The sequence below is a fragment of the Primulina tabacum genome, chromosome 1, assembly GCF_025594145.1.
Source record: "Primulina tabacum isolate GXHZ01 chromosome 1, ASM2559414v2, whole genome shotgun sequence".
NCBI classification, from domain to species: domain Eukaryota; kingdom Viridiplantae; phylum Streptophyta; class Magnoliopsida; order Lamiales; family Gesneriaceae; genus Primulina; species Primulina tabacum.
In genome coordinates, this window is record NC_134550.1 from 31,023,239 (window position 1) to 31,048,255 (window position 25,017).

At 35.6% G+C, this 25,017-nt stretch overlaps 1 protein-coding gene and 2 long non-coding RNA genes across 3 annotated transcripts in view; 1 reads left to right on the forward strand and 2 right to left on the reverse strand.

The window, feature by feature from the left end:
• Positions 1-76: 76 nt before the first annotated feature.
• LOC142543607 (structural maintenance of chromosomes protein 5) overlaps positions 77-25,017 on the forward strand; it is a 32,352-nt gene continuing 7,411 nt past the window's right edge. Inside the window, exons 1-21 of the mRNA XM_075650967.1 lie at positions 77-349; positions 933-1,110; positions 1,191-1,344; positions 2,101-2,174; positions 2,869-3,018; positions 3,110-3,214; positions 3,287-3,432; positions 3,944-4,055; positions 4,151-4,306; positions 4,470-4,591; positions 4,880-5,024; positions 5,112-5,177; positions 5,786-5,914; positions 5,997-6,095; positions 6,236-6,401; positions 6,685-6,830; positions 10,750-10,813; positions 11,091-11,215; positions 11,332-11,409; positions 12,984-13,056; positions 23,903-24,006. Coding sequence (XP_075507082.1) covers positions 309-349; positions 933-1,110; positions 1,191-1,344; positions 2,101-2,174; positions 2,869-3,018; positions 3,110-3,214; positions 3,287-3,432; positions 3,944-4,055; positions 4,151-4,306; positions 4,470-4,591; positions 4,880-5,024; positions 5,112-5,177; positions 5,786-5,914; positions 5,997-6,095; positions 6,236-6,401; positions 6,685-6,830; positions 10,750-10,813; positions 11,091-11,215; positions 11,332-11,409; positions 12,984-13,056; positions 23,903-24,006 — 2,433 coding nt within the window. The 5' untranslated portion in view covers positions 77-308. The remainder of the gene's footprint in view (positions 350-932; positions 1,111-1,190; positions 1,345-2,100; positions 2,175-2,868; positions 3,019-3,109; positions 3,215-3,286; positions 3,433-3,943; positions 4,056-4,150; positions 4,307-4,469; positions 4,592-4,879; positions 5,025-5,111; positions 5,178-5,785; positions 5,915-5,996; positions 6,096-6,235; positions 6,402-6,684; positions 6,831-10,749; positions 10,814-11,090; positions 11,216-11,331; positions 11,410-12,983; positions 13,057-23,902; positions 24,007-25,017) is intronic.
• On the reverse strand, positions 8,787-10,741 carry LOC142543613 (uncharacterized). The gene is made up of 3 exons (XR_012819802.1): positions 9,994-10,741; positions 9,557-9,619; positions 8,787-8,969 (listed from the first exon to the last, which is right to left on the reverse strand). It is a non-coding gene; the product is annotated as an uncharacterized LOC142543613 (long non-coding RNA).
• On the reverse strand, positions 14,625-23,896 carry LOC142543619 (uncharacterized). Its single transcript, XR_012819803.1, has 2 exons — positions 20,452-23,896; positions 14,625-20,410 (listed from the first exon to the last, which is right to left on the reverse strand). It is a non-coding gene; the product is annotated as an uncharacterized LOC142543619 (long non-coding RNA).

The window sequence follows — 25,017 nt, forward strand, 5'->3', positions numbered from 1 at the left end:
TTCGAATAGCTCACGAACGATCCTCCTAGATTTAAGATCAGATTTTGGGTCTAACCCGTCCGAAAACTTCTCATCCAAACCTGAATTTTTTGGAGACAAATATGTTGCGTTGGCGGTGACACCCCTTACATGAAATTTTCCCCTGGGAACTCCGTACTGTATGGTTCTTGGCGCCAAAGTCTGACGGAATCCCTCGCCAGTTGCCACAACCTTCTTCCGTCTCCCGTGCACACGTGAAACCCTAGTTCACACTCAGCATTCGGAAACTGATTTCTCTTCGAAACAAAATTCATTGTATTCTCCATTCCATGGCTGCCGAGCCCAACGCCAAAAGACACAAGATTTCGAGGTTTGTCCCAATCTTTTTTGCTGGTTTTTTTTCATTACTTCTCGCTGTTTCACGTGTTGAAAGATGTCTCCTTTTCACGAACCTTTCTGAGTAATTATGTTAATGGAATCAAAGGTGCAGCTTTTGATGTAGAATTTTTTTCCTGGGAATGGATGAACTTGTTTCGGTTGGTTTTCTTCTTTTTCTGTACCCGAAATTTTTCCTTTGTTTATCAAGGGGAGGCAGATATTTAAATTAGGAACGAAGATGGTAGTCTGGAAGTTTTTACTGGATCATTTTCACTTACAATATCGTGTTAATTTTTTTTTAAAAAATATAAAAAATAAAAACGGAATATTATTATCATGTAAGAATAAAATTGGGAAAAAAAATGGTGTCCTTCTATATGGTTATTATAATGTCCTCAACTTTAATAAAATAATAATATAGATGAGAGAATTTTCTTGTTGATGTTTGTATTCAAAGAAAGAATGCTAAATGTTTCTCTTTTATTTTTTCAGCAAAAAGACTGAAACATTCACACTTTATCTCAAGTATCTTATTTTAGGTTCTGCAACATTGTTTCATTCCCATTTGTTTGCAGAGGGGACGATGGTTACATGCCTGGAAATATAACCAAAATCGAGCTTTGTAACTTTATGACCTTCAATACGCTAACTTGCAAGCCTGGATCACGTTTGAATCTGGTCATTGGGCCAAATGGATCTGGCAAAAGTTCTCTTGTTTGTGCCATTTCACTTGGACTATGTGGCGAACCACAGGTTGAATGAGGCAGATTTTCTGCTTTTTGTTATTTTTTTGATGTAAGTACTTTTGAGAAACCACTTCTTATTCCGTGCAGCTTCTAGGTAGGGCTACCAGTGTTGGAGCTTTTGTGAAGCGTGGAGAGGAATCCGGATACATCAAGATTTCTTTGAGAGGAGAGAGCGAGGATGAACAAATCACCATCACGAGGAAAATAGACTCTTGTAACAAATCTGAGTGGCTGTTCAATGGTAATGTTTAATTTTTTTTACTAGGAAAATTGCTTTATCAATTGCTCTGAATATGATAGCTTAGATGATATAGAAACCCAAGTTTTTATGCTTGAGGAACTTTATCCTCGCAAGCTAGTTTATTTAAACTAGGTAATGGCTTGACTTGTCTACAGTGTATCCAACAATTAAGGGTGATACAACCTTTTGCAAGGAAGCTCCATATATTTCCTTTAATGGGTTTGGGAGATAGTTTTGGGATGTGTGCCAGTTTCATGGATTCAAGTAATTTGAGAAGCCAAATGAAATGTGTTATTTTAGGTGAATATGATATATTGATTTTTATTCTAAACATTCAAATATCAAATTCCCCAATATCAGGTTTGTGTATTCTTTAAGCGCATGAATATACTAACAAAGATGTATCTCGGGTTGTTTAAATTTAAGTGCCTTGACCATCTAAAATATTCTTCTGTCCGAGGAGCTGCAATCAGCTAAAGTGTGATTATGTAGAACCATGCAACAATTTTGCTGAAGGTATTGTTACTTGTTGCCTTCGGTGGATCTCTTAATTTGATGAATGGAAATTCAAATATGTTTTTTTGGATTAATGTTATCTAGTGACGTCTCTTCATCTTGTTATGGATATATCTATATGTATTAAATTTGTTTGAAATTGTATTTGGGTTTTATTTGTAATACCTTTAAACTTTAGCTATCACCTGTCAATTGTTTGATTGATATTCGAGTACAATATCTTTATATCTATTTCTTTAGGCAAAGTCGTGACAAAAAAGGAGATCATGGAAGTAATTCAAAGATTCAATATCCAAGTTAACAATTTAACTCAAGTGAGTTCTTAATTCTTTGTAGTTCATCTTTGACCTTTGTATTGTGGAAAAATATTTTTGGCTGTGGTTTTTTTTAATGAGTCAATAAATCCCTGCAGAACTTCAAAATATTGTCATCCCCCTTCTTATCCAACCTAATCTGTGATGAATTTGAGATTTGGATTATGAAATTGGAAGGATTTAGGAAAAACGAGGGGAATTGAGGCAGAAATTGAGCATGAATGAATCTAGGATGAAATAGGACGGTCAGTTACCCAATTTCAACCCATAATCATTCACACATTTGACTAGTTTGTTAGTGTTCAAGGGGAAATTTGTTGTGAGATATGGGAACTGCCACAATTATTTAGTTGTAAAATGTAGGGATAAAAAGTATTTTCATCCTCGCTCCTATCCAAATTGCTCAGAAATCAACAAATTTTATTTAGCGATTCACAAAAAAAAACCTGATTTATCGTGGAGGTAATTTCTGATGTAAGAATTCTCTAATAATTATGTAAAATGAATGTGTTTGTATAATCTAAAAGTGTACGTAAGCTAAATATGCCATATACAAAGTGTACTTGCATGCATAGCTTGCTTTTGTGCATAAGGATATGATGACATATAGCTAACTTGTGATTATTTATATATTTAGTTTTTAAAAGTTTGAATCTGAACAAATTGGCCCTATTTCTTTGGAAATGGATGTTAGTTTCTACCACAAGACAGGGTTTGTGAGTTTGCGAAGTTAACTCCAGTGCAACTCCTTGAGGAGACCGAGAAAGCTGTTGGTGATCCTCGATTACCCGTTCAGCATCACAGTCTGATTACGAAGAGCCATGAAATCAAAAGATTTGAACGTGTTAGTAATTGTTTCATTTACATTGCGTGTTTTCATCATTATACCTATTTGGAGATGGGAATAATTTCTATGGAACTTTTATCAATCATAGGCCCTTGAAAGCAATAAAGGATCTCTTAACCAGCTAAAGTCTCTAAATGCTGAACTAGAAAAAGATGTTGAACGAGTTCGTCAAAGAGAAGAACTCTTAGCTATGGTTAATATTCTGCATTTGCTTTTCTGATAGTTAGTGGAAGGATCATCTGATGGACCTCTCATGTATTTTCAGTCTGAGTCCATGGAGAAAAAAGTACCATGGCTGAAGTATGATATGAAAAGGGCGGAGTACATGGAAGCCAAGAAACAGGAACAGGAGGCAAAGCTAAAACTAGATGAAGCTGCGAAGGCTTTGAGCGAACTCAGAGAACCTATTGAGTAAGTCTTTAACTGGTCTTTTCCAAGTTAATACACTCTTATTTCTGTTTGGATCTTCTCTTTGTAACAACCTTTATAATCATAAACTTTGTTTGAGGTAATGACCTAGGCTAAAATCACAGGTCATCCCTCACTCGCTAAGTTTGAGCCCTTCTCGTTGACAGAAAGGAATATGCTTTAACTTTAAGTGCTTTATACCATAAAAATCGAATAGAAATCGCCCTCAATTTCAGTTTATTTTAACTAGGCTTCAATCCAATAAGCAGTTGAACTTGAGTAGCTTGGTATATTTCAATAATCTGTTGTTTCTTTGCGTATCTAACCAATTTCAAGAATTCGTTAATTACATTATGTTTGTCTGATAAACGAACAAAATTTGTTACATGAGCTTTTGGTGGTTTTCTCAATTAATCATTTAGTTAATGTCTCAGTTCTTGATTTAGTCCCAATCTGTTATCGACATATGTACTTCATCTTGTTTACTTTAGCTGGTTTAAACTTCTTATTTCAGGAGAAAAAAGGGAGAGAAAATAATACAGGAGGGTAAATGTAAGAAGATGAATGGTTTGTTAGAGGGAAACATGAGAAAGCGCATGCAACGTTTGGAGCATGATAATCATTTGGTATATGTTTGCCACTTTTCTCTTTTGCCTGCATTAGTTTTGATTATCTTGATATAGTAGTTGTTTTTACTCCCACGTTTCTCTTACAATTTTAGGGAGTTCTAATTCGCAGTAAGTATAAAGAAGTGGAAGATTTGAGGCTCCAAGAAGTATCTCGTCAACAAAGAATCTCTAAAGCTAAGGAAGATCTTACAGTTGCAGAAGCAGAGCTAGCGAATCTTCCTCCTTATGAACCTCCAAAGCATCAACTGGTTTGTTCAACCATTTATATTACGTATGATTCAAAGTGTCAAACTGTCAGTTCAAATTCTCATATTATGAACTAATTAGTGAAATTGTTTGTGCAAAAGATAAAAATCTTTCTAGCAGCTGTTCGTTTCCTTTCTTGAACTTGTTTATGCCTGCTACATTCAGGAACAATTGGGTGCTCGGATTATGGAGCTGGAAGAAATTGCAAAGGAGATAAGAGTTGATAAAAGTGAAAAAGAGAAACACCTGAACTTCCATAGAGGAAATCTCAGGCAGTGTATGGAAAGGTCGATATCATCAATGCTTATTATTGTCACTGGTGGAGATATACACTGGAGGAGAAATCCTTTTATTTCAATGAATGAATGATAATGGAAAATACAATCACAGAATATATACAAATCCTATCTTATCAAACTAATCGGCTAATCTAGAAACAATCTTATCTACGCTAACTCTAAATTCAAATCAATTATCTACATTATAGATAAGTGCTTATCTAGTCTTCAACACTTATTACTCGATTTGAACATGCAAATTTTTTTCTTGTTTTCTTACCTTGTATGACTTAAAAGGTTGAGAGAACTGGATAATGTCAACACTAAGCGCCTGCAAGCATTGCACAGATCTGGCGCTGAAAGGATATTTCAGGCTTATAAATGGGTCCAGGAGCACCGTAGCGAGTTCAAGAAAGAAGTCTATGGTCCTGTATTGCTTGAGGTGCATGAATTGAAAGCTGAGATGGTTGTTAATAATCTAGATATTGCGTTTACTATATCTTTGATTGCATTAGGACTGCTATTTCAGGTTAATGTCTCCAATAGGTTTCATGCAGACTATTTGGAGGGTCATGTTGCCCATTATATATGGAAGGTATTTTCAGCTTTACCGCTGTTGGCAGGATTCACTTTCTTTCATCTGTGTTTAATGCGATGCACTCAACTATCTTTTCTGGTATTTAATTCCAAAGTCAGTTAATTGATGGCATATAAAGTTTTACTCATCAATCCAGTGAAACACACATACTAGAGTGGTACCTTGATGGATATTCATGTCAGTTATAGCAATTCCTGTGTAGTGATTTCTACCATATTCAAGGTACAACGCTTGCCATTTAAGAGAGGTACCAAAGACTATCTTATGGTGGAATAGAAACAAGGGTAATGAAAATGATACAAATATTATTACCTGGATAACATTTATGATCATTAAACATATAGATGGTGCCACTGCAGATACCAGTAATTTAGAGCTCCTGCTGCCAAAATGAAGCATATCAACAAACTACAGTGGCTGTGCATAAAATTGATTATTTGCATTTTACATTTCGTCTGCACTGCTTCAGACCTTTTTAGCTCCACCATTAATGAATTGCAAAGTCTTACTTCATTCTCGTCTTAAATCTTAATGCCATGTCTTTATACTTGTGGGCTTGTAGTTCATGTATCTATTGCATTCTCCTGATTGGTGCTGCATTTCAGGCATTTATCACTCAGGATTCTGAGGACCGCGATTTACTGTTTAGAAACTTGAGGTCCTTTGATGTCCCAATTATTAATCATGTAACAAATGAAGGTCGCTATCGGGAGCCCTTTGAATTGACTGATGAGGTATTAACATAATTACGTTGAAATTCAGCATTTTACTTTTGTTCATGCATGATTTGTTCTTTTGTTTCACTGAATTAAGCAGATGCATGCACTTGGCATATCTTCCCGGCTTGACCAAGTATTTGAGGCTCCATGTGCAGTTAAAGAAGTTTTGATCAGCCAATTTGGGTTGGATAATTCAGTATGCTTTTTCGTTTACCGGATTTTGTGTGTTCATATACACTTTGACTAGCATCATAGACTGAAATTAGGATAGTCTATCTAGAAGATCTACGCTGAGATTTATATTTGTTTTCCACTGAAATTTTTGTGTTTTATCAGTATATTGGTTCTAAAGAAACTGATGAGAAAGCTGATCGGGTCCTTAGGTTGGGTATTATGGATGTGTGGACCCCGGAAAATCATTATCGTTGGTCCCAATCCCGTTATGGAAGTCATGTTTCTGCAAGTGTGGGCTCAGTGGATCGTTCTCAACTTCTTTTATGCAGTATGTTCTGGGATTTTGCAACCTAGTAATTCTCTTTTCGTAAAATTAATGTCTTTGGAACATGATCTTGTTTTGTAAAGATTATAACACCATGTGCACAATGTTCTAAGTTGAAAATGATATAGTCTGCAATGATATTAATTTGGAGATAAGCCATTGTAATTAACAATATCCTAAGAAAGTTAAGTTCGATTAAAAAGGAGTTGGTTTTCCAAAATATTTCTGAAAATATGAGCATGCCTATTAAGAATCAGCATTCTTTATGTTTCACTTTCCGTTTCAGATTTGGATGTTGGGGAAATTGAAACTTTCAGATCGAGGCAAATGCAGCATGAGGAGGCCATTTTTACTATTGAAGCAAATTTGAAAGATCTTCAGACTGCCCTAAGAGAAAAGGAAGATGAAGCAGCTGGATTTCAGCGAGAACGTGTAAGCCAAAATTGTGGAATCTGAATTAAGGCCTTAAACATGGTAGCACTGTTTTTAAGTTGAATTTCGCTGCTGAATAACATAATTTGCTTGATTTCCCTGGACAAAAAATATCAGGTACAATCTGAAATTTTGCATTTTTTCTTCAGTTTTTACGGTAGCCAAGCATAGGGTTGTGGGGATGTGTACTGGAGGGGGATTACTCAGAATATTGCGTCGACATATATATATATATATATAGGAGAAAACATTATTTCACATATTTCTCGATAGAGTGTACAAAATAAATCGACAGAGAACCTCTAATCCAATCCCTAAAAATATGAGAGAATATCCTAACTTTCTATAATGTAATAGATTGCCTAAATCAAATCAAATCAAATTTCAGTGTACTGAACATAAAAGAGAGCACATCGACATTCTCTCTCAATTTGGTGCAAAATATCTATCATACCCAACTTGTTAACTAGGTCTTCAAAACACTGTCTTTATTTGCCTTAGGTTAGAATATCTGCAACCTGTAAAGTATTGGGAACAGAAGGAGTGCAGATTATTCATCCTTCAATCTTCTCTTTATGAAATTTTTATCAATCTCAATATGCTTAGTTATCTCTCATAGAACTGGATTATGGACAGTACTGATGGCAACATTGTTATCACATTATAGTCTCATTGGGAATTTGATCAATCTCTTTAAATCATTCACGACTCTTTTTATCCAGAGAGCCTCACTTGCTCCTTGAGTCATAGATCTAAATTCAGCTTCTGCATCGCTTCTTGCAACAACATTCTGTTTCTTGCTTCTCCACATCACTAGGTTACCCTCACATAATGGTGTTGTAGCCAGATGTTGATCTCCGATCACTGGTTAAGCCAGCCCGGTCAGCCTCAGTATATACCTCAGCTTTCCTTGTCTTAGTTCTTCTTTAAGAAGTCCTTTGCCTGGTGTTCCTTTTAGATGCTGAAGAATTCGATGTACTACTTCCAGATTCTCTTTACACGGTGCATGCTTGAACTGACTTACCAACTTCACAACGAAGGCAATATCTGGTCTAGTGTGAGATAGGTAGCTTAGTTTCCCAACCAATCTGTGATATCTCCCCTTGTCTACTTCAACGCCATTCTCCATTCAGGTAACCTAGCTCCCCTTTTCCATCTATCACTTGTCGAATGGATTGACCCCACTCAAGATAATTCTTCCCATTAAGTTTATGAATCGTTACTAGGAGAGAGAACGATTTGAGGGCTGGGACGCTGTCACACCAGGATGGGCAGAACCTCCGCTGCTGTTGGAGCCCCCGCTGCCGCTGCCACTGCCAATGTTGGAACTTCCATCGCCACCGCTATTTAGACCCGCGACGACCATGGCCACTTGAAATTCACGACTGACTAGCAGTCTGTGACACCATGTAGAAAATATTAAAGTAGCATTGGAGAGATGATAAAATATTATTTCATATATTTTTCAATAGAGTGTACAAAATAAATAGGCAGAAAACCTTTATTCAAATCCCTAAAAATATGAGAGAATATCCTCTTACTATAATATAATAGTAAGAGTCCGTTTGGTTAGAGAGTCCAATGTACTAAAAGCACTTTTTTGTTTTCTTTTTAAAACTTTATTGTTCGATTACAAAAATTCTTTTAGAAAAACACTTGTTTAGAAATTTTTGGCTTTTGGACTTCTACTTCTTTTTCTATTTGAAAACAAAAAATCACTTCTCAACATTTATTCAAACTCAAAAACCGTTTTTACTTTTTAATTAAAAAACACTTTAAAAAGCTGAATGTATTTGTGGGGACCCGGGCTCTAACTCAATTCTTTTCGGGATTAATCGGATCTTTATTCAAAAAAATGTGGGTCAAAATTTTGTTTGTTTTTTTTTATCTAAATTCAAATGTATAAAATCAATACATAAGCAATTTACTTTATTTTCACATGCACAAGATCTATTTCTATGTTATTACAACAAACATAAATACATGACTCGGTCTAGTAAATTCATACAAACTAGTGTTTAATACAAACTACAATTCACACGTAGTACAAGTCTAGTAAAAACCACTAGAAATCTTCTGCGCTCGAAGTCACCACTCTATTTCGATCTCATCTCTGTCGTGACCCTGATCCTGCCCCACCTGTTGTTATGCACACATACAGGCATAACAACAGCCGGAAACTCCGGTGAGAACAAATCCCAGTATAAAACATGTTATGCATGCATATACACAAAATAAATCATGAAGCATACTATCATGAATCAAATCAAAAGCAATAAGTTCCATAGTCTATGAAACCAATCATATAAGCATGCAATTCAATCAAATCCTGTCTTGACTCGACTCAACTCTAACTCTAGGGATCCCGGTGTGAATAAGACGTCACTGTCTGTCACCTACCCTCCCAATCGGGGTGACGGTACGTCTTATTCCTAGACTTCGGTCATGTCTGTATCGAATGTCTACAATCGGAGGAAGTCTGCTCCTATGCGTCGATACACTGAACGTCTAGAAGTTTGACAAATCTGCCAATGACTCTCCTATCTTAAATGCTTGAATATAAATCAATAAACAAAGCATAATCATATCAAAAGATTTGAATATAAATCTATAAACAAATCATAATCATATCAAAAGATAAACAACAATTCTAGTATGTGATTTTGTTGGGAACTCAAATTGAATCTCATTTGAGTTGTGTCTCCCCAAAGTCACATGAATTATACCTTTCGTTTGTAGTCTCAGTCTTAAGCAATATCAGTTCTGAACTCAAGACTGTCTCTGTAAATCTGAAACGACATATCGAGAATCATAATATCAATATTCCATTCTCAATTCAACACTGAATCTGATTAATCTGGATTTAATTCAAAACCAACGGCATAACGGCACAATTCCGATATTCCCGTCAATACAATATCACCAGATATTAATTACAAATCATAACCCATATCTGATATAATCCATAATCAATTCATAATCCAAATCTGTCCCATTTTCAATCGGTATAATCAGAAAATCATAACAATTTCATAATCAGTCTGTTCTTTGATCTGACTTCGATTATGCAATGTCTAGTATTCCCAGAACACATAATAATGATCAAATCACAATTTCTCCAACATCATATTTTTGAATCAAGATAAAACTTAATAAAACTTACGTCCTTGTGTAGCTCTTGACGAGGGGAACTCACAACTGTGCTCGGATTAAAAATCGGATCACCGGTACTCGCAAAATCAATTTTCTAAGATGCAAGGAATTTAAGGATTTCCATGGAACTCTCGCTTGTTTCTTGCTGAAGGCTTGAAGAATGAAGACCATTTATATATATCAAGTTGTCTAGTGGTGACAAGTGTCCCACTCAACTTTCCATATTTGCACTTTAATCCCTCAACTTTTCACTATTTGCAAATCGGCCCCCCAATAATTACGAAATTGCCATCAAATTTAAATCAAGTATTTTTCCACTTAATTACAAAATTGCCATCAAATTTAAATCAAGTATTTTTCCACTTAATTACAAAAATGCCATCAATAATATTTTCTTTTCGGGGTCTCATAAAATTAATAACATCTCGGGCCTTACAGTATTTAAGTGTTTTTTTAAGCTACAACTTCTGTAATCAAACTCGCCGTAAATCTCGCATCATTACTAATTTATATTAGCATGTAGTAGATTTGTTTCATGGTGTTATATGCTGCATATAAAGTTTACTGTTCATTTTCTGAGACAATAATTCAACTTTCTTTTCCTTACAGAACAGATAATAGTTTTGTTGTTGTTGATGTTATATATTTATGAACTTTTATCTTAATACTGTACATTGTTACTCAAGTAGGATATTATTACCAAGTATGGCCTGAAATTCGAAATATATATTCATGTGTATGTAACTGCTTGAGGTCGATCTTTCAGGAGGAGATTGTGAACATGATGCAAAGCAAGAAGAAAAAACGAAGGGAGATAGAACTCCTTGTCAGTAAGTTATAAAATCGAGCTTGCATTTGGGTGAAGGAATTTGATTTAGAGAATGAATTTCAAGTTCTACCAATTTAGGTGAATTTAAAATTCATGATTCTTACAAATGCAAGAGTGGAATGAATTTGAAATTCTCCTTAATCAAAATAATCTAATTAAGTAAAATGGATTTGAACTCGTTCCAGATGCATTCTGAGTTTTTGGATAAACATATTTCTGTGCAGAAAGCTAATATGATGTTTTACGTTCGTCGCATTAAGATCAATTTCTATTTTTAGATCAAAGAAGAACAAAGTTGCAGACCATAGAAAAGGAAGATCACCCAGATACTGCTGTTGAGAAACTGATTTCTCAGGTTAAAGAATTGAAAATTCAGCGGTTTCAGTGTACTATAGAGATAAAGGTAAGTTATCATTATTTTAAATTCCTTTTGTTCCATAAAAAGATTGAACAACAATATCAGTGTTGGTTTTAACTCCCCATCGTCCCGTCCCTGGTCCGCACGACTTGGCTCGGCAGGATTTACTTATTGAGGCTGTAGCTTACAGAAGAAGTTTTGCTGAAAATTACTTGGATTCCATTGAACTTGAAGCAATGGTACTCTCTACTTATTCTTGTCATTGAGATTATACATGCCTAATTATGTTATATCCTTCTCTGGAAACGGGTCGATAATTATTAAAAGTAATGCAAGCATAAGTTCTAAATGTTGTTATTTATTAGAAATGGTCAATTTCCGTATGTTTTGTCAGCTAATAAAAATTGATGTTATTAAGTTTATAAAAGCTAACAATCAGGAAGAAGACGAGATGCACTGCTGAACATACTTTATTTTATTCAATACTTAGAATCTTGAAAATGACAATCTGATGTCTCCAAGATATGTAGAAGATTTCTGCATCTTAAAAGATAATATGACAACCTAATCTCTATTTTAAACGAAGAAGGATAAACTAAGAATTACTAATAATTATCATAACAGACTTAGCAACAGTTTAGTTTACATTTTTGGATCAAGCTGTTTATTTGGTTATGCTTTTTTACTTTTTTTCCAGTTCACGCGAAAACAATAGCAGTCTTAAAGCGTACTACCAAAAACTTTCTTAGTTGTGAAATTGAGTGTTCGAGGACTTTTCTGCTTGTGTAGGATTTCTTTTTACCAGAGATATCCTCTTGAAAAATAAATCCGTAAAGAAGTCTTAAAAGAAAACACATGAGTATGCATATCCAGCCAGAACTTGCCACCACCTTTATCAAGTAAATGACCTGATGACTACTAGGACTTGTTATGAGGAATGCTCCATAATAGTTATTTGGGTAACCTTACTGATTTACTCAGATTTGTTCAGCACTATATGCAAACCCCGATTTCATGGCTGAAATATAATTCTGAATACTGAAATGTAAGTTTATATATTTATAAAATATAAAATGTAAACCGAGAGTATTAACTCTGTAAAGGAGCTCTTGCTCTCCCCTAGCAATGCGAATTACATAACTCTCAAGGAAATAACCGAATGAATCCCCCAGTCCTCCCCCTACTTCACGTTTTATTCCGCTCTCCCCCATGTCTAGATTCTTCCAAGACCTTGGGAACTCTTGGGCCTAAGTCCTTTATATGAGGGCCCATATTAGGCCCATTAAGTATCGAGGCACGTAACATAGAACAAATACATGAACAAAGTGATCTGTTAACTTTTATTTCTAATTCAGTTATGCTAATATTTTTTTTTAATAAAAAAATATTTTTCATATGTTAGTAGTGATTACCGTTGGAGCTACTGTTTCTGCTTAAATCTTTCTTCTTGTTTTTGGTTCTTCACCTCTACTCATTACAATCTGTCTATTTTTTCCTCTCCCGATTATTGCCATTCCTGAGTTCCCTAGATACATATTCCAGTGTGAATCTAATTTCATTTGGGCTATTACCAATTTCATTCATGAATTGATGGTGTGTGCCTTTGTTTCAGTATGTTTTTATGAAGAAAATAATTCTACCATCTTTATTTTGTCGGTTCTTGTGTGATGACAGTGGATTTCAGCCAACTAAATCAAAGTTTGCATGCATGATCACCATTTGAGAATTTCTCTCTAAATCTTCATGTATTTTATTAAGTAACTCTCTCAATGTAGTTCTGTTTGGATATATTTTTTTTTATCACTTTTTACAGGTTAAGGAGATGGAATTCAATGCAAAGCAACAGGAAAAGTTTGCCTTACAAGCTTCTTTATATTTTGATCGCTGTAAGTTTCTGAGTTTGATTATTAACAATTCCAATCCTAAATGTGTGATTCCATCATCCATATGCCAACATATATATCTAAAGGTTCTTATTTTGACATCTTGTTATTTTTGAGAGTTGAGAAAATTTCTCTTTGTGGTGGTTGATTTAAATTAAAAATGTCCTATTAGGCTTAACTAATCAAATAACTTGTGTTCGTAGTAATCTCCTTATATAAAAAGTGTGATTAATTTAAAATAAAAAATTTAAGAAAAAGGAAAAAGCAGAAAGTGCTTAAACCATAATTTTGTGAATTACTGTCAATGTAGGTCCCTAAGCTGCAGAAGTTCCTTATTAGAATATAGATAGAGTGTCAATGCTTTTACCTGTTGTCTCTTTTTCCTTTTCATTCTACGAATCACATTTTTTGCTCTTCACGCTCTTCAGTGACATAACTGTACCATTGTTAACTGCATTTTTTGCATACCTGAAACTTTTGAGCCACTTTTACTCCCATTTTGGTCGTTGTTACTCTCTGCAACCTACCATAATGTCAGTATTTTGAGCGCTCTCACAATTTTGTCATCCACTTGTTGGCATCCCTTCTCGTAGTTCACCGTCGAAGATTTATTTAGAGGGGGTGAATAAATAGTCTCAACAAATTCTGGAAATATTTTGACGGGGTTAACAACACTGAAATGTAATTCTCGTCGGTATCAATAAACCTGCAGTTGATTACTGCGCGAAAAAGACTCGGTGATAAGGATCGAACACATAAGATGGCTTATGATAACAACAGTTAGGCTATCAAATATTGAACAAAACAGGCTAACTGAAATGTGAATAACACAATTTTGTTTCTGGATGTTCGGAGACATGAATTAATCCTATGTCACCCGTTCTTCTTTGTGGAATGATTTCACTAAGACTTTGACAATTATAACACTTTACAACTGCCCACTTTAGCAGGACTTACCACACTACCTCAGTGCCTCACTGAAACTCGTAGTATTTCAGAAACTTAAACAGTTTGAGCAATAAGACTCGTAATTTCAATTATTTTTCAAAAGAAATTCTAAGCACAAATTGATCTTTAATGATCATGTTACAAAATATCGGAGTGTGCTTGCTATGACCAGTTTGACTCTCAAAAATTTCTTTAAACTCGAATAATTTTTCTTAGACCGATAGAAATGTCGAAGCCATGAGAGTTCTTAAGCATGCATGACTCATCTATTTATAAGAATCACTTGCAACAGTCGTCTTTTTGAATTTGGAAATCCGTTAGAAATACAGACGTCGTTGTGCCGTGTCATCGTCCTTAATTAGCTGGGCGTTGATCTTCAGGAATGATCAATAGATGTTCAGGGAATGTCCGTTGTTTAGACTAACTGATCCACCGAGGCATTTGTTCTATCAGTTGTCATTTGATCAGCTCGGCTTCTGTCAGCGACCTTTTATATCAGCTCGGCTTCTGCCAGCGACCCTTTGCCATCGAATAATTCGCTAACAGTTACGCAAGAATAATCAGTTTTCTTCTTGAATTCAGTTCGGTTAGGCTCTGACTATCCGAAGACCTGCCTGTTCTAACAAGAGCACTGCTTGGTCAGCCTGACTGACACAAAAACTTCAGTATCATTTTGATTGGATTGCAGAGCATCGGAGACTTCTGGCACAGAAACTTGAATGATAGATGCTCAGCTTGGTTGATTTGCATAGCCACAACTTCGTCAGCCACAACTGTTTCTTCTAGAGGGACTGCTGGTACATCTAACACAAGTTGTGGTACTGTCTCCACAAACTTAAGCAGCACTCCAACAATATCTTCTTCAACGGCTTCTCCAGTCACTGCGTCATCAATTACTGTCTCACCCATTGCTTCATCCAACAATTCATCTTTAGATAAGATGACTTCTTCTTCTGGAATCAACACATCCTCAACAGCCTTGGGTTCATCCAATTTTGTAAACCACGGAAGAGAGAGATAGAAGATTGCTTAGAGGTACATCATCATCATTGGTAGTATCCTTCTGCTGTTGTGCAATTGATGCACCCTAAGATGTGGAGACATTGCAACTTTTGATTGCAAGGTAGGTGGTAGTGAAGCTTTGGGTGGAGATTGCATGATTTCTGGTTCAAGGATTGAAGTACTTGGAGAAGCAGGGGCAGATGAAGTCTCATCAATTGTAACAATAGGAACCTCTGAGATTAGGTCCAGGGGCTGAGGAGGAGAGAATCTGAACTGTTTCTCTATCAACATATTTCAATTCATGCTATTTTTCTCACGCTTTAACTTTCATCTGGATGCACAAAAAATCCATATCTAACTGATTCATGACAGCAATGTCATCAAAAGCGGTAGGGCATGAGAGATCATAGTTTTGCCTTCTCTCAGTCAGTCTCTTGATCTTCATGAGATCCATCAAGTAAGATTTCCTCTGAAGTGCTTCTTCAATGTCTTATGTGTTGATAAGCTTCAAAAATTTTTTCTCCAGATGAATTGCCTTGTCCAAAGCATTTTTCTTTTTCAATTAGGTTAAAAATGATTGACAGTTCTGAATTTCACTTAATAATAAAAAATGTCAATTTCTTCTGATGCATACTCATTGACTTCATCGGTCAACAAGTTTATCTGAGGTTCCACGACATATATAGGCTCAGATTCATTGACCATCAGCTCTTTTCCTTTGGCCGAAGTTGAAAACTTTGATTTCAGTCCTGAGCGAGTGGACTGGATGGGATCTTTGAATGGATTACAACTCCTTTAGGACGAGGAGTTAATGGAGCAACTGGGAAAGAAATAACTCTTGAAGGTGCTGAGATAGTTGAAGCTTTGGCTTTGGAAGCCACGAGTTTATCAACAACCTTCACATTAGTTGCCTTAGCAATGACACCACCTAGATCTCCCTGTATTTGAGAAACTGGTATATCTGCGATCGGTTTAGGCATCATTGGACTTGAAACTGCTTTGGTTTTGGCGGTCCTAGGCTTCTTGGCAATATGAGGATTGACAACTTCCGAGCCACTGGATTGAAGCACCAATTTCCTCCTAGTCTTGGTGCCTGAGCCTTGTAGCTCTTAGCGGCTTTCTTGCAGCTTTTTTTCCCCTATCTTCTTCTTAACTTTCAGCAGGACTGAGGGACATATATCCAGAGCTTGTCCCTTAGGCCTCAGAGCAATGACATTCTGGCGTTCAGGGTCTTGAACTTATTGAGTATAACTTGTTCACCGAGAGGAACACCACCAAAGAATAAATGGATTCAAAATACACCACATAAGCATTCGAGAGTTAGGAAGCAGTAGTCATTTCTGCAAATGAAAATCTTGAAGAAAAAGTATGTGTTCGAAGATTCAAGAATAAGAAGTAAAGAATTCGAAAGTTCGCACAGAAATTTAAAATGCTGTGAAATTAATTTCAAAAAGGTAACTGATATATGAATGCACACAGTCAGGACACGTGTCACGCTAGCACTTAAAAACTTTAAAAATTTCAAAACATTTGTACGTTGTATGAACCAATCACCGAATTAATTTTTTTGAAGAATTCAAGCTTAAATAACTGCGATTTATAAAGAATTTAAATGATCGGTTGGCTTCAATTGATTAATTAAGGAATAAATGAATCAGCTTAGCTGGTACTAAACGATGAAATCAGTTAGGCTAGGAGTACTGATGGATCATTTAGTCTCTAAATTTAACTGATAGTATGTCTCATCAGTAAGGCTTACTGAATCAGTTCGTCCTTAAAACAAGCATTCTAAGACAAATCAATCAGGCCTAAATATTTCTAAAATAATTAAACTTAGCCTCGGTGAGTGGTTTGGTCAAAATGTCGTTTGTTGTTCAGTAGAGACATTCCAATTGAATATTCTTCTTCAACACATGATCTCGGATAAAATTATGACGAATGTCGATATGCTTGGTCCGATAGTGCAAGATTGGATTGTGAAGTGATTGCGACTGCACTTGTGTTGTCGCGGAAGATTAGTGATTCAGTTGTATCAATGCCAATCTTTGAGGAGTTGTTGAATCCACAACAGTTGGGCATAACAACTTCCAGCAGCTAGGTATTAAGTTTCAACAGTTGAGGTGACAATTGATGTTTGATTCTTGCCAAACCAAGATATCAGTCGGTCTTCAATGAACTTACAAGTCTCGTACTCATCTATCCAATTTGCATCCTGTATAATCTTCATCTGAAAAACCAACTAAATTGAAAGATGAGTCCTTAGGATAACAGAGTCCTACCCTTTTAGCACCCTTCAAATATTTCAAAATCCTTTTAGCAGCTAGGTAATGTGATTTCTTAGGTTCAGATTTAAAGCGTGCACAAATATACACTTGAAGCATAATATCAGGTCGGCTAGCAGTCAAGTATAACAAAAACCATATTAATTCTTGATACATTGTTACCTCAACCGATATTCCCCCTTTTTCTTTATTAAGCTCAAGTGCTTAACTGATGAGCTCATTGGAGTTGCAACAGCAGAGAAAGTCTCCATTCCAAACCTTTTCAGCAACTCTTTACTGTATTCGACTTGATTAATATAGATTCCAGAGTCTAGTTGTTTAACTTATAAGCCCAGGAAGAATGTCTGTTAACCCATTATGCTTATATCAAAATTATCCTACATCAGCTTGACAAACTTCTCACATAATTTTGAGTTAGTTGGTCCAAAAATGATGTCAACATAAATGTGGACTATCAATGTATTCATTTTTAACAAATGTGAATAAAGTTTTATCCACATAGCCGATTGTGAAATCATGATCTAGTAAAAATTGTGACAGAGTGTCATACCAGGCACAAGGAGCTTGTTTTAATCCATACGAGACTTTATTTAATCTAAACACATGATCAGGCAAAGTATGAAACCCGGAGGCTGTTCTACGTATACTTCTTCTTTTAACAGCCCGTTCAGGAAAGTAGAAATGCTTTAAATTTTTTATAAGAAACATAAGCAAGAAAAATTCGATAGCCTCTAGCCTGTTTACTGGTGCAAATGTGTCATAAAAATCAGTTCCATGTCTTGTCTGAAGTCTTGTGCTACTAATCTTGCTTTGTTTCTGATTATAAGTCCATCTTCATTCAATATATTTCTAAAAACCCATCGGGTTCCTATGACTGACTGATGAGAAGTTCTAGGAACTAGATACCATACCTTGTTTCTATCAAACTGAGTCAATTCATTCTACATAGCTTCAATCCAACTGTTGTATAATAAAGTTTCATCTATCTTTTTAGTTTCTAATTGCAAAATGAAAGCAGCATGCAAGAATTCATTAATCATTTGTTGTCTAGTTCTAATTGGTGCTGAAGGGTTACCGATCACCAGCGAAGGTGGATGAGTCTTATTCCATTTGTAATATGGCCCAAGTGGATTGTCATCAGCATTGTTTGGAGTAGGATCAGTTAGGTTTTCCTCAGTCTAGTTCTTATCAACTTGATTATCACCAGCTTCGATATCATCAGTCTGGTTTAAGTTAGCTTAGTTCAGATCAGTCTGGTTCGACTGTTCTTCATTTCTTTGTCTAGCTGACAAGAATCCTCTTGTTTACATTGATTTCATCTTTGCTGTCATCTGCCAAATCAATAACTTTCATCTGATTGCTCATATCAGCCAGGTTAGTTTGATCATCAATCAGTTCGGTTTCATAAAAAACAACATGAATTGTCTCTTCAACATTTATTGATTTCTTATTAAATACCCGATAAGCCTTGCTGATGCCTGAGTAACCAAGAAATATACCAACATCAGATTTGGCATCAAATGCAGGGAGATGAGTTTTGTCATTATTATGAATATAACATTTACAACGAAATACCCGAAAATAAGAAAGATTAGGCTTACTCCCATTACATATTTCGTATGGAGTTTCACCGGCCTTCTTGTTGATCATGGATCGGTTCTGTTTGTAGCATGCAGTGTTAATTGCTTATGCTCAAAATCTTTGTGAAACACCAGAGTTAGCAAGCATTGTCGTGGAAACTTTCTTCAGAGTTTTGTTCCTTCTTTCAACAACTCTATTTTGTTAAGGTGTTCTTGCTGCGGAATACTCACGCTGAATTCCCTGTTCTGATATATGAGCATCCAAAGTTTTGTTAGTAAACTCAATACCTCGATCACGTCTGATCCTGATTATTGAGGCTGATTTCTCTTTTTGAATATGCTTAAGAAATTTTATCATTTGAGTACTAGTATGATTTTTACCATTAAGAAATATAACTCTAGTGAATCGAGAAAAATCATCAACACTTACAATTGTATATATCCTGATTCTCATTCCCCTAAATTGATTACATGTACCGGTCTAAATAAATCCATGTGCAGTAGTTCAAGACATCTGTTTGTTAGTTTGCTACCTTTATTTTTAAAGCGAGATCAGATTTGTTTACCTAACTAACATGCAGACCATACATGATTCTTGTCAAATTCTATACCAGACAATCCATCAGCAAGGTTCAATTTACGCAAGTTATTAATTTATCTGAAGTTAAGATGATTCAATCTCTTATTCTATAGCCACTTTTATCATTATTAATAACAACAAAACAAGTCGGTGAGGCTAAATAATCACTGTTCCAATCAATTTTATAAATATTATCGTTTCTAACAATAGTTAACAAAGTTCAATTATCAACATCCTTAATTAAGTAGATCGTTAATCACTGTATTTCCGTGAGTAATTTTACCCTTACCCACAGTCTTACCCTTCGCATTATCACCGAAAGTGATTTTGGGTCGTTCACATTTGATTAGATCAGTCAACAATTGGGCTTGGCCAATTACGTGCCTCAAACATCCACTGTCCATTACCGGACCGAATTTTTCAGTCTTTTTTGTTTATTAATTTGCAATAAAAAAATTAAATCAACCGGTACCCAATCTTATTTGGGTCCAAACGAAATTAGTCCCTTACGAACTCACACTTGGATCAGCCTGACTGGCCGATCACTTTGTTTGTTAAAAAGGATTTTGCAGAAATATTTGTATGTGATGCTATGTGTGCTTGAAACAAAATGTTGTCTCATCTTTCTGTCATCTTTGGTCTGCCTATATATTTTCTGAATAGGCTTGCAGTTGTAGTATCGATAAGGTTTACCTCTTATTAAGTTATGCCTTGCCGAGCTGAATCTGTTACCAAACCAGTTAGGCTTAGCATTAGGACTTTCAGGTTCGTAACTAATACCAAACTTTCTGTCCTTGTTCATCTGTTTAATAGGTTTTTCAATTTAAACAGTTGGCTCTATATGTTCATATATCGTACTGGACTTAACAAAGTGAATGTATTTTTTTTTGTATATGTTCAGTTTCGATTTAGTACTTGACTCAGGGGTGCATTCATTGCTACTAAAACCAAGAACATTCCTATCACTTGATGGTTTTTGTAGCTTTTGCATCTCCTCTAGACTGACTGATGACTTGTTCCAGAATTTGATCATTTCAGTCGATTTCGTATTCTTAGAAATTAACTGCTCATGCTCAACCTGTACTCGCTCATTCTTAGTTTTGAGCTTGGCAGTCTTTGCCTTAAGACAAAACTGTTCTCCTGACTGTTCCCTGTTAGGCTCTGTATCACCGTTAGTTGGGCTTGTTTGCTTTGTTTTGACTTCCTTGAATGATTGAGAAAGTCTCTTGTACTTATTTACCATATAATGAAGTGCAGTGATGAGATCATCTCGTTTAAAATTAGCTGAGCTAAAATCAAATACCTCTTTACAGGTGAATTCCAACTCGACATCCACCATGAGGCATTGCAACTCATCTTCATCAATTCCACTGGTGGAATGTTCTGACTCGGATGAGTCAGAATCGGAATCTGCCCACTTGATCCTACTGTCCTCGGCTACCAGTACTTCTCTTCTTGAATGACCACTTGTCATCCTTGATCTCTTCTTCTTTTCATGAAATCGACCTTATTTGTCAATTGTATTTCTTTCATCCTTATTCGGTTTGGGATAGTCGGCTATGGTGGACTCCTTCTTGTGGTGATTGCGTCTGCTTGGGCTTTGGAAATTGCCCTAATTTTTCCTCAAGAATTTGCCAAATTTCTTCACAAACAATGAAATTGCTTCACTGTTCGGTTGTCTTTTCTTTCGAGACCGACCGACTGACCAATTGATGTAGTAGCCAGAGCCTTCGTTAGTTTGGCTGTTGATTCACCATCAGTTCTTGCCTCAAGTTCAAATTCATATGCTTTAAGGTCTGCAAACAAATCGTGCAGTTTAAGCTTGTTAAGTTTTTTTATACACGCATGACCATTGTTTTGACATCCTATTCTCTTGGGATTATCTTCATCACCTTTAAGGCTATCTCAGAATTGGCATACTCTAGGCCAAGAGCAGCCAACTCGATTATAATGTTGCTAACTCGTTCATTGAAGTTTGGCGTAGACTCTCCTACCTTTATCTTGATGCCATCAAACTCTGTTTAGCGAGACAATTTGTTTTCCTTTGTTTGGTCATTGCCCTCGCACAACTAGATCAGTTGCTCCTAGATGTCTTTAGCAGTAGTATTTAACTTGTTTTTGTTGAAGGCATATCTTTCTAATATCTTGTATAGAATGTCCTAAGCCACATTGTCAAAGTTGGCCTTCTCTTGTCTTCACAAGTCCACTCCATTCGTGGCTTTTTACTAATTTGAGGTGCACCGCCTTAAATTACAACATTTGTATCGGCCTTCATAATTTTCATTGGTCCATTTGTGATGACATACCACACATCATCATCTTGTGCAGCTAAATTAGACTGCATCCGGATTTTCCAATTGTCAAAATCCTCTTTGGAGAACATGAAAATCTTACTGAAGGAGGCCATTTTGAATTTAGCGTCCAGAGACGAATTAACCGGCTTTTATTCAAGTTTTTAGGAACAAAGATTGATTTAGAGGGGAGTGAATAAATACTATCAACAAATTCTGGAAATATTTCGATTTGGTTAACACTGAAATGTATTTCTCATCTGGAATGTATCAATAAACCTGCAGTTGATTATGCGCAGAACAAGACTCATTGATAAGGATTGAACACATAAAATGGCTTATAGTAAGAATAGTTAGGCTATCAAATATTGAACAAAAACAGGCTAACTGAAATGTAAATAACACAAATTTGTTTCTGGATGTTCGAAAATTTGAATTATTCGTACGTTACCTTTTTCCTTGCTGAAGGATTTTACTAAAACTTTGACAATTACAAGACTTGCAACTGCCCACTTCAGAAGGACTTACTACAATGTCTAATTGAAACCCTTAGTATCTCATAAGCTTAAACAATTTGAGCAGTAAGACTTCTTACTCTTAATTACAATGATTTCTCAAAATAATTCTAAGCACGGATTGATCCTTAATGATCATATTGCAAAGTATCAGCATGCGCTCGCTATGATCAGTTTGGCTCTCAAAAATTTCTTTGAACTCGAAGAAGTTTTCTTAGACAGATATAAATGTTGAAGCCATGAGAGTTCTTAAGCATCGCTTGCCACGGTCGTCTTTTTGAATCTAGAAATCCGTTACAAATACAGACGTCGTTGTGCCATATCATCGTCCTTTATGATAAATAATACACTTCGGGTAGTGCGTATAGGAATCTGATATTCAAGGGAATAAAAAAGCTAATACGTGAGATCTTATCCAATCATCTGCTGGGCTTTGATCTTCAGGAATGATCAACATATTTTCAAGGAATGCCGTTGTTTAGACTAACTGATCCACCGAGTCATACTGTTCTATTAGTTGTCCTTTGATCAGCTCGGCTTCTGTCAGCGACCTTTTTATCAACTCGACTTTTATCAGTGACCTTTTGCCATCGAATAATTCGATAACAATTACATAGAAATAATCAATTTCCTTCTTGAATTCAGTTTGGCTAGGCTCTATAGTTATCCATTTGATCAGCAGCCTTGTTAAATCACCAAATCATAAGTGTTCTAACAACCGTCGTTGAAAGAGAAAAATAATTCACCAATCCCAGGAGTCGTAAGCACATTATGAGTTCTAATATTGCATGGGCATGATCAAGTTTTTGGAGGCCAACTAATCCATTGGAGCTGTAGGTGGAGGCGTACTGGCATAAAGGGTCGAGGAAGATGATGGTTGTGATCTATGTTTAATAAATGCCTAGGTTTTGGCTAGGGATGATTCGAAAGGGAAGATGGAATTAATTGGCCAAGAGTTTCGGCTTAAAAGGCATTTGCTTTTTATTGGGGTCAGCTTTTTTTTTTTTTGGCCTTGAGAGATAAAAATGGAGGTTTTCATCAGTTCTGTGTAAGGGCTGTTATTGTATACGAAAGTCATGAGAAATTGGTTGCATTATTTTGACATTTTGTTTATGTTGATAGATTTTTTTTATATTACTGAGGTTGAAGGGAGTTCCTAGCTTCAAGGATCAAGGCCACCATTTTAAACCAAAGAAAGCGTGAAACAATGGAAGAAATATGATAAGCACATCTCTCTAACCAATAGTCCCATGCTTAGTCAGTTAGTTGTTGGATATAAGATATTCGTTTCTTTGCCAGTTTTCCTGCAACAGTCCAGAAAAATATTTGTATTTTATTTTTGTTGGTTATTCCAGAGATTAATCGATATGATACCAAAGTGGACTCCTTAATATTTGGAATACGCTAATAAATGAAACCTAACTACAATGATGATTTATACGCAAACGGGACAATCAATATTTGTCTCCACCATTATGATTGAGTATAGAGACTTCAAAAAAAGGCCATGACCAATTGATTCATGAATAAAATCAAATTTGGCCTACCGATCTTGCCTCTGAACAATGTTTTCTGTCATATATTTTGATGTAACATGAGTTTAGTGTTCGAATATTCCATTGCCTTTCAGTTTTTGCTTTCTGTGGATTAGGTAAGGATGTAAAAGAAGATTGCCAAAAACAACTGTTAGGATCCAAGAAGTATGCCGAATCAGTTGCCATGATTACTCCTGAGCTTGAGCATGCTTTTCTGGAGGTTTGTACTAGAATATATGTTCGTAACATGCTTGATAATTATTATTGTAGAAGCTGAGGAGGAATGTTGTGATTTTTTGCCTCTTCATTTTTCTAATTTCACGCTCAAGAATTTTTTGTGAGATTTGACTTATAAATTTTGAGATGGACTTTGGATATTGTTCTTGAGGATTGATGTGACTGATAAAAATCATTATTTACAACAAGATGCGTTGTGATTTATGAAAAAACCAAAAATAATGAGAGTAGGTTGAAGACAAATGTGTTTTTTCTATGATATATGGATATCACTGAAAATAGTCGTAAATTGTGATGAATACTTCTTGGGCATGCAGGCAGGGTGAATGTTGGTTGCGCCTAAAAGTATCATCTGTTAAAATTAGAAAATAAAAATGAGACTACGGTATCCATTATGGGTAATGACTTGACCTTGTTGAAAAAACGAGAAATTTTCTTAAATTATTTATACATTGAGGGATTCTTTGTTACAAAATAATTACAAGTTGTAAACGAAAGAAAGAGCAATATTGGGGGCTATTGAACATATATTTTTGGGATTGTTCTTGAGATGGAAAATTATACATATTACTAATCAGCCAAGTCAACCTGAAGTAGTGCTAGATACTTGAAATTTGAAGATCTGCAAAATGAACAAGGAATCTAAAGTCTAGAATGCACATACTTGTGTCAAATACTAAGTTTTGTTGATGAAATGATTTGATACTTTACCTGATTGAAAATCCTGATGATCATAACTTTTTATTTGCTTGAATATTTGAATTAACCGTCGAAGAAATTTTGGAATGTCATCTTCAGAGTAAATTTTAAAAGCATGGAAGTTTCTTTTCAAATTCTTCAGGTTAGACTTCTTAAGTGTGCAAATGGTCTGGTGACTTGTTAGAAGCCACCAGTTCAGCATGTCATAACTGTTTTTTGCAAGGGTATGAATTAGCAAATAAATCCTGTATATTGCATCATTCCAGAAATTAAATCTCAAATCAAATGCCACACA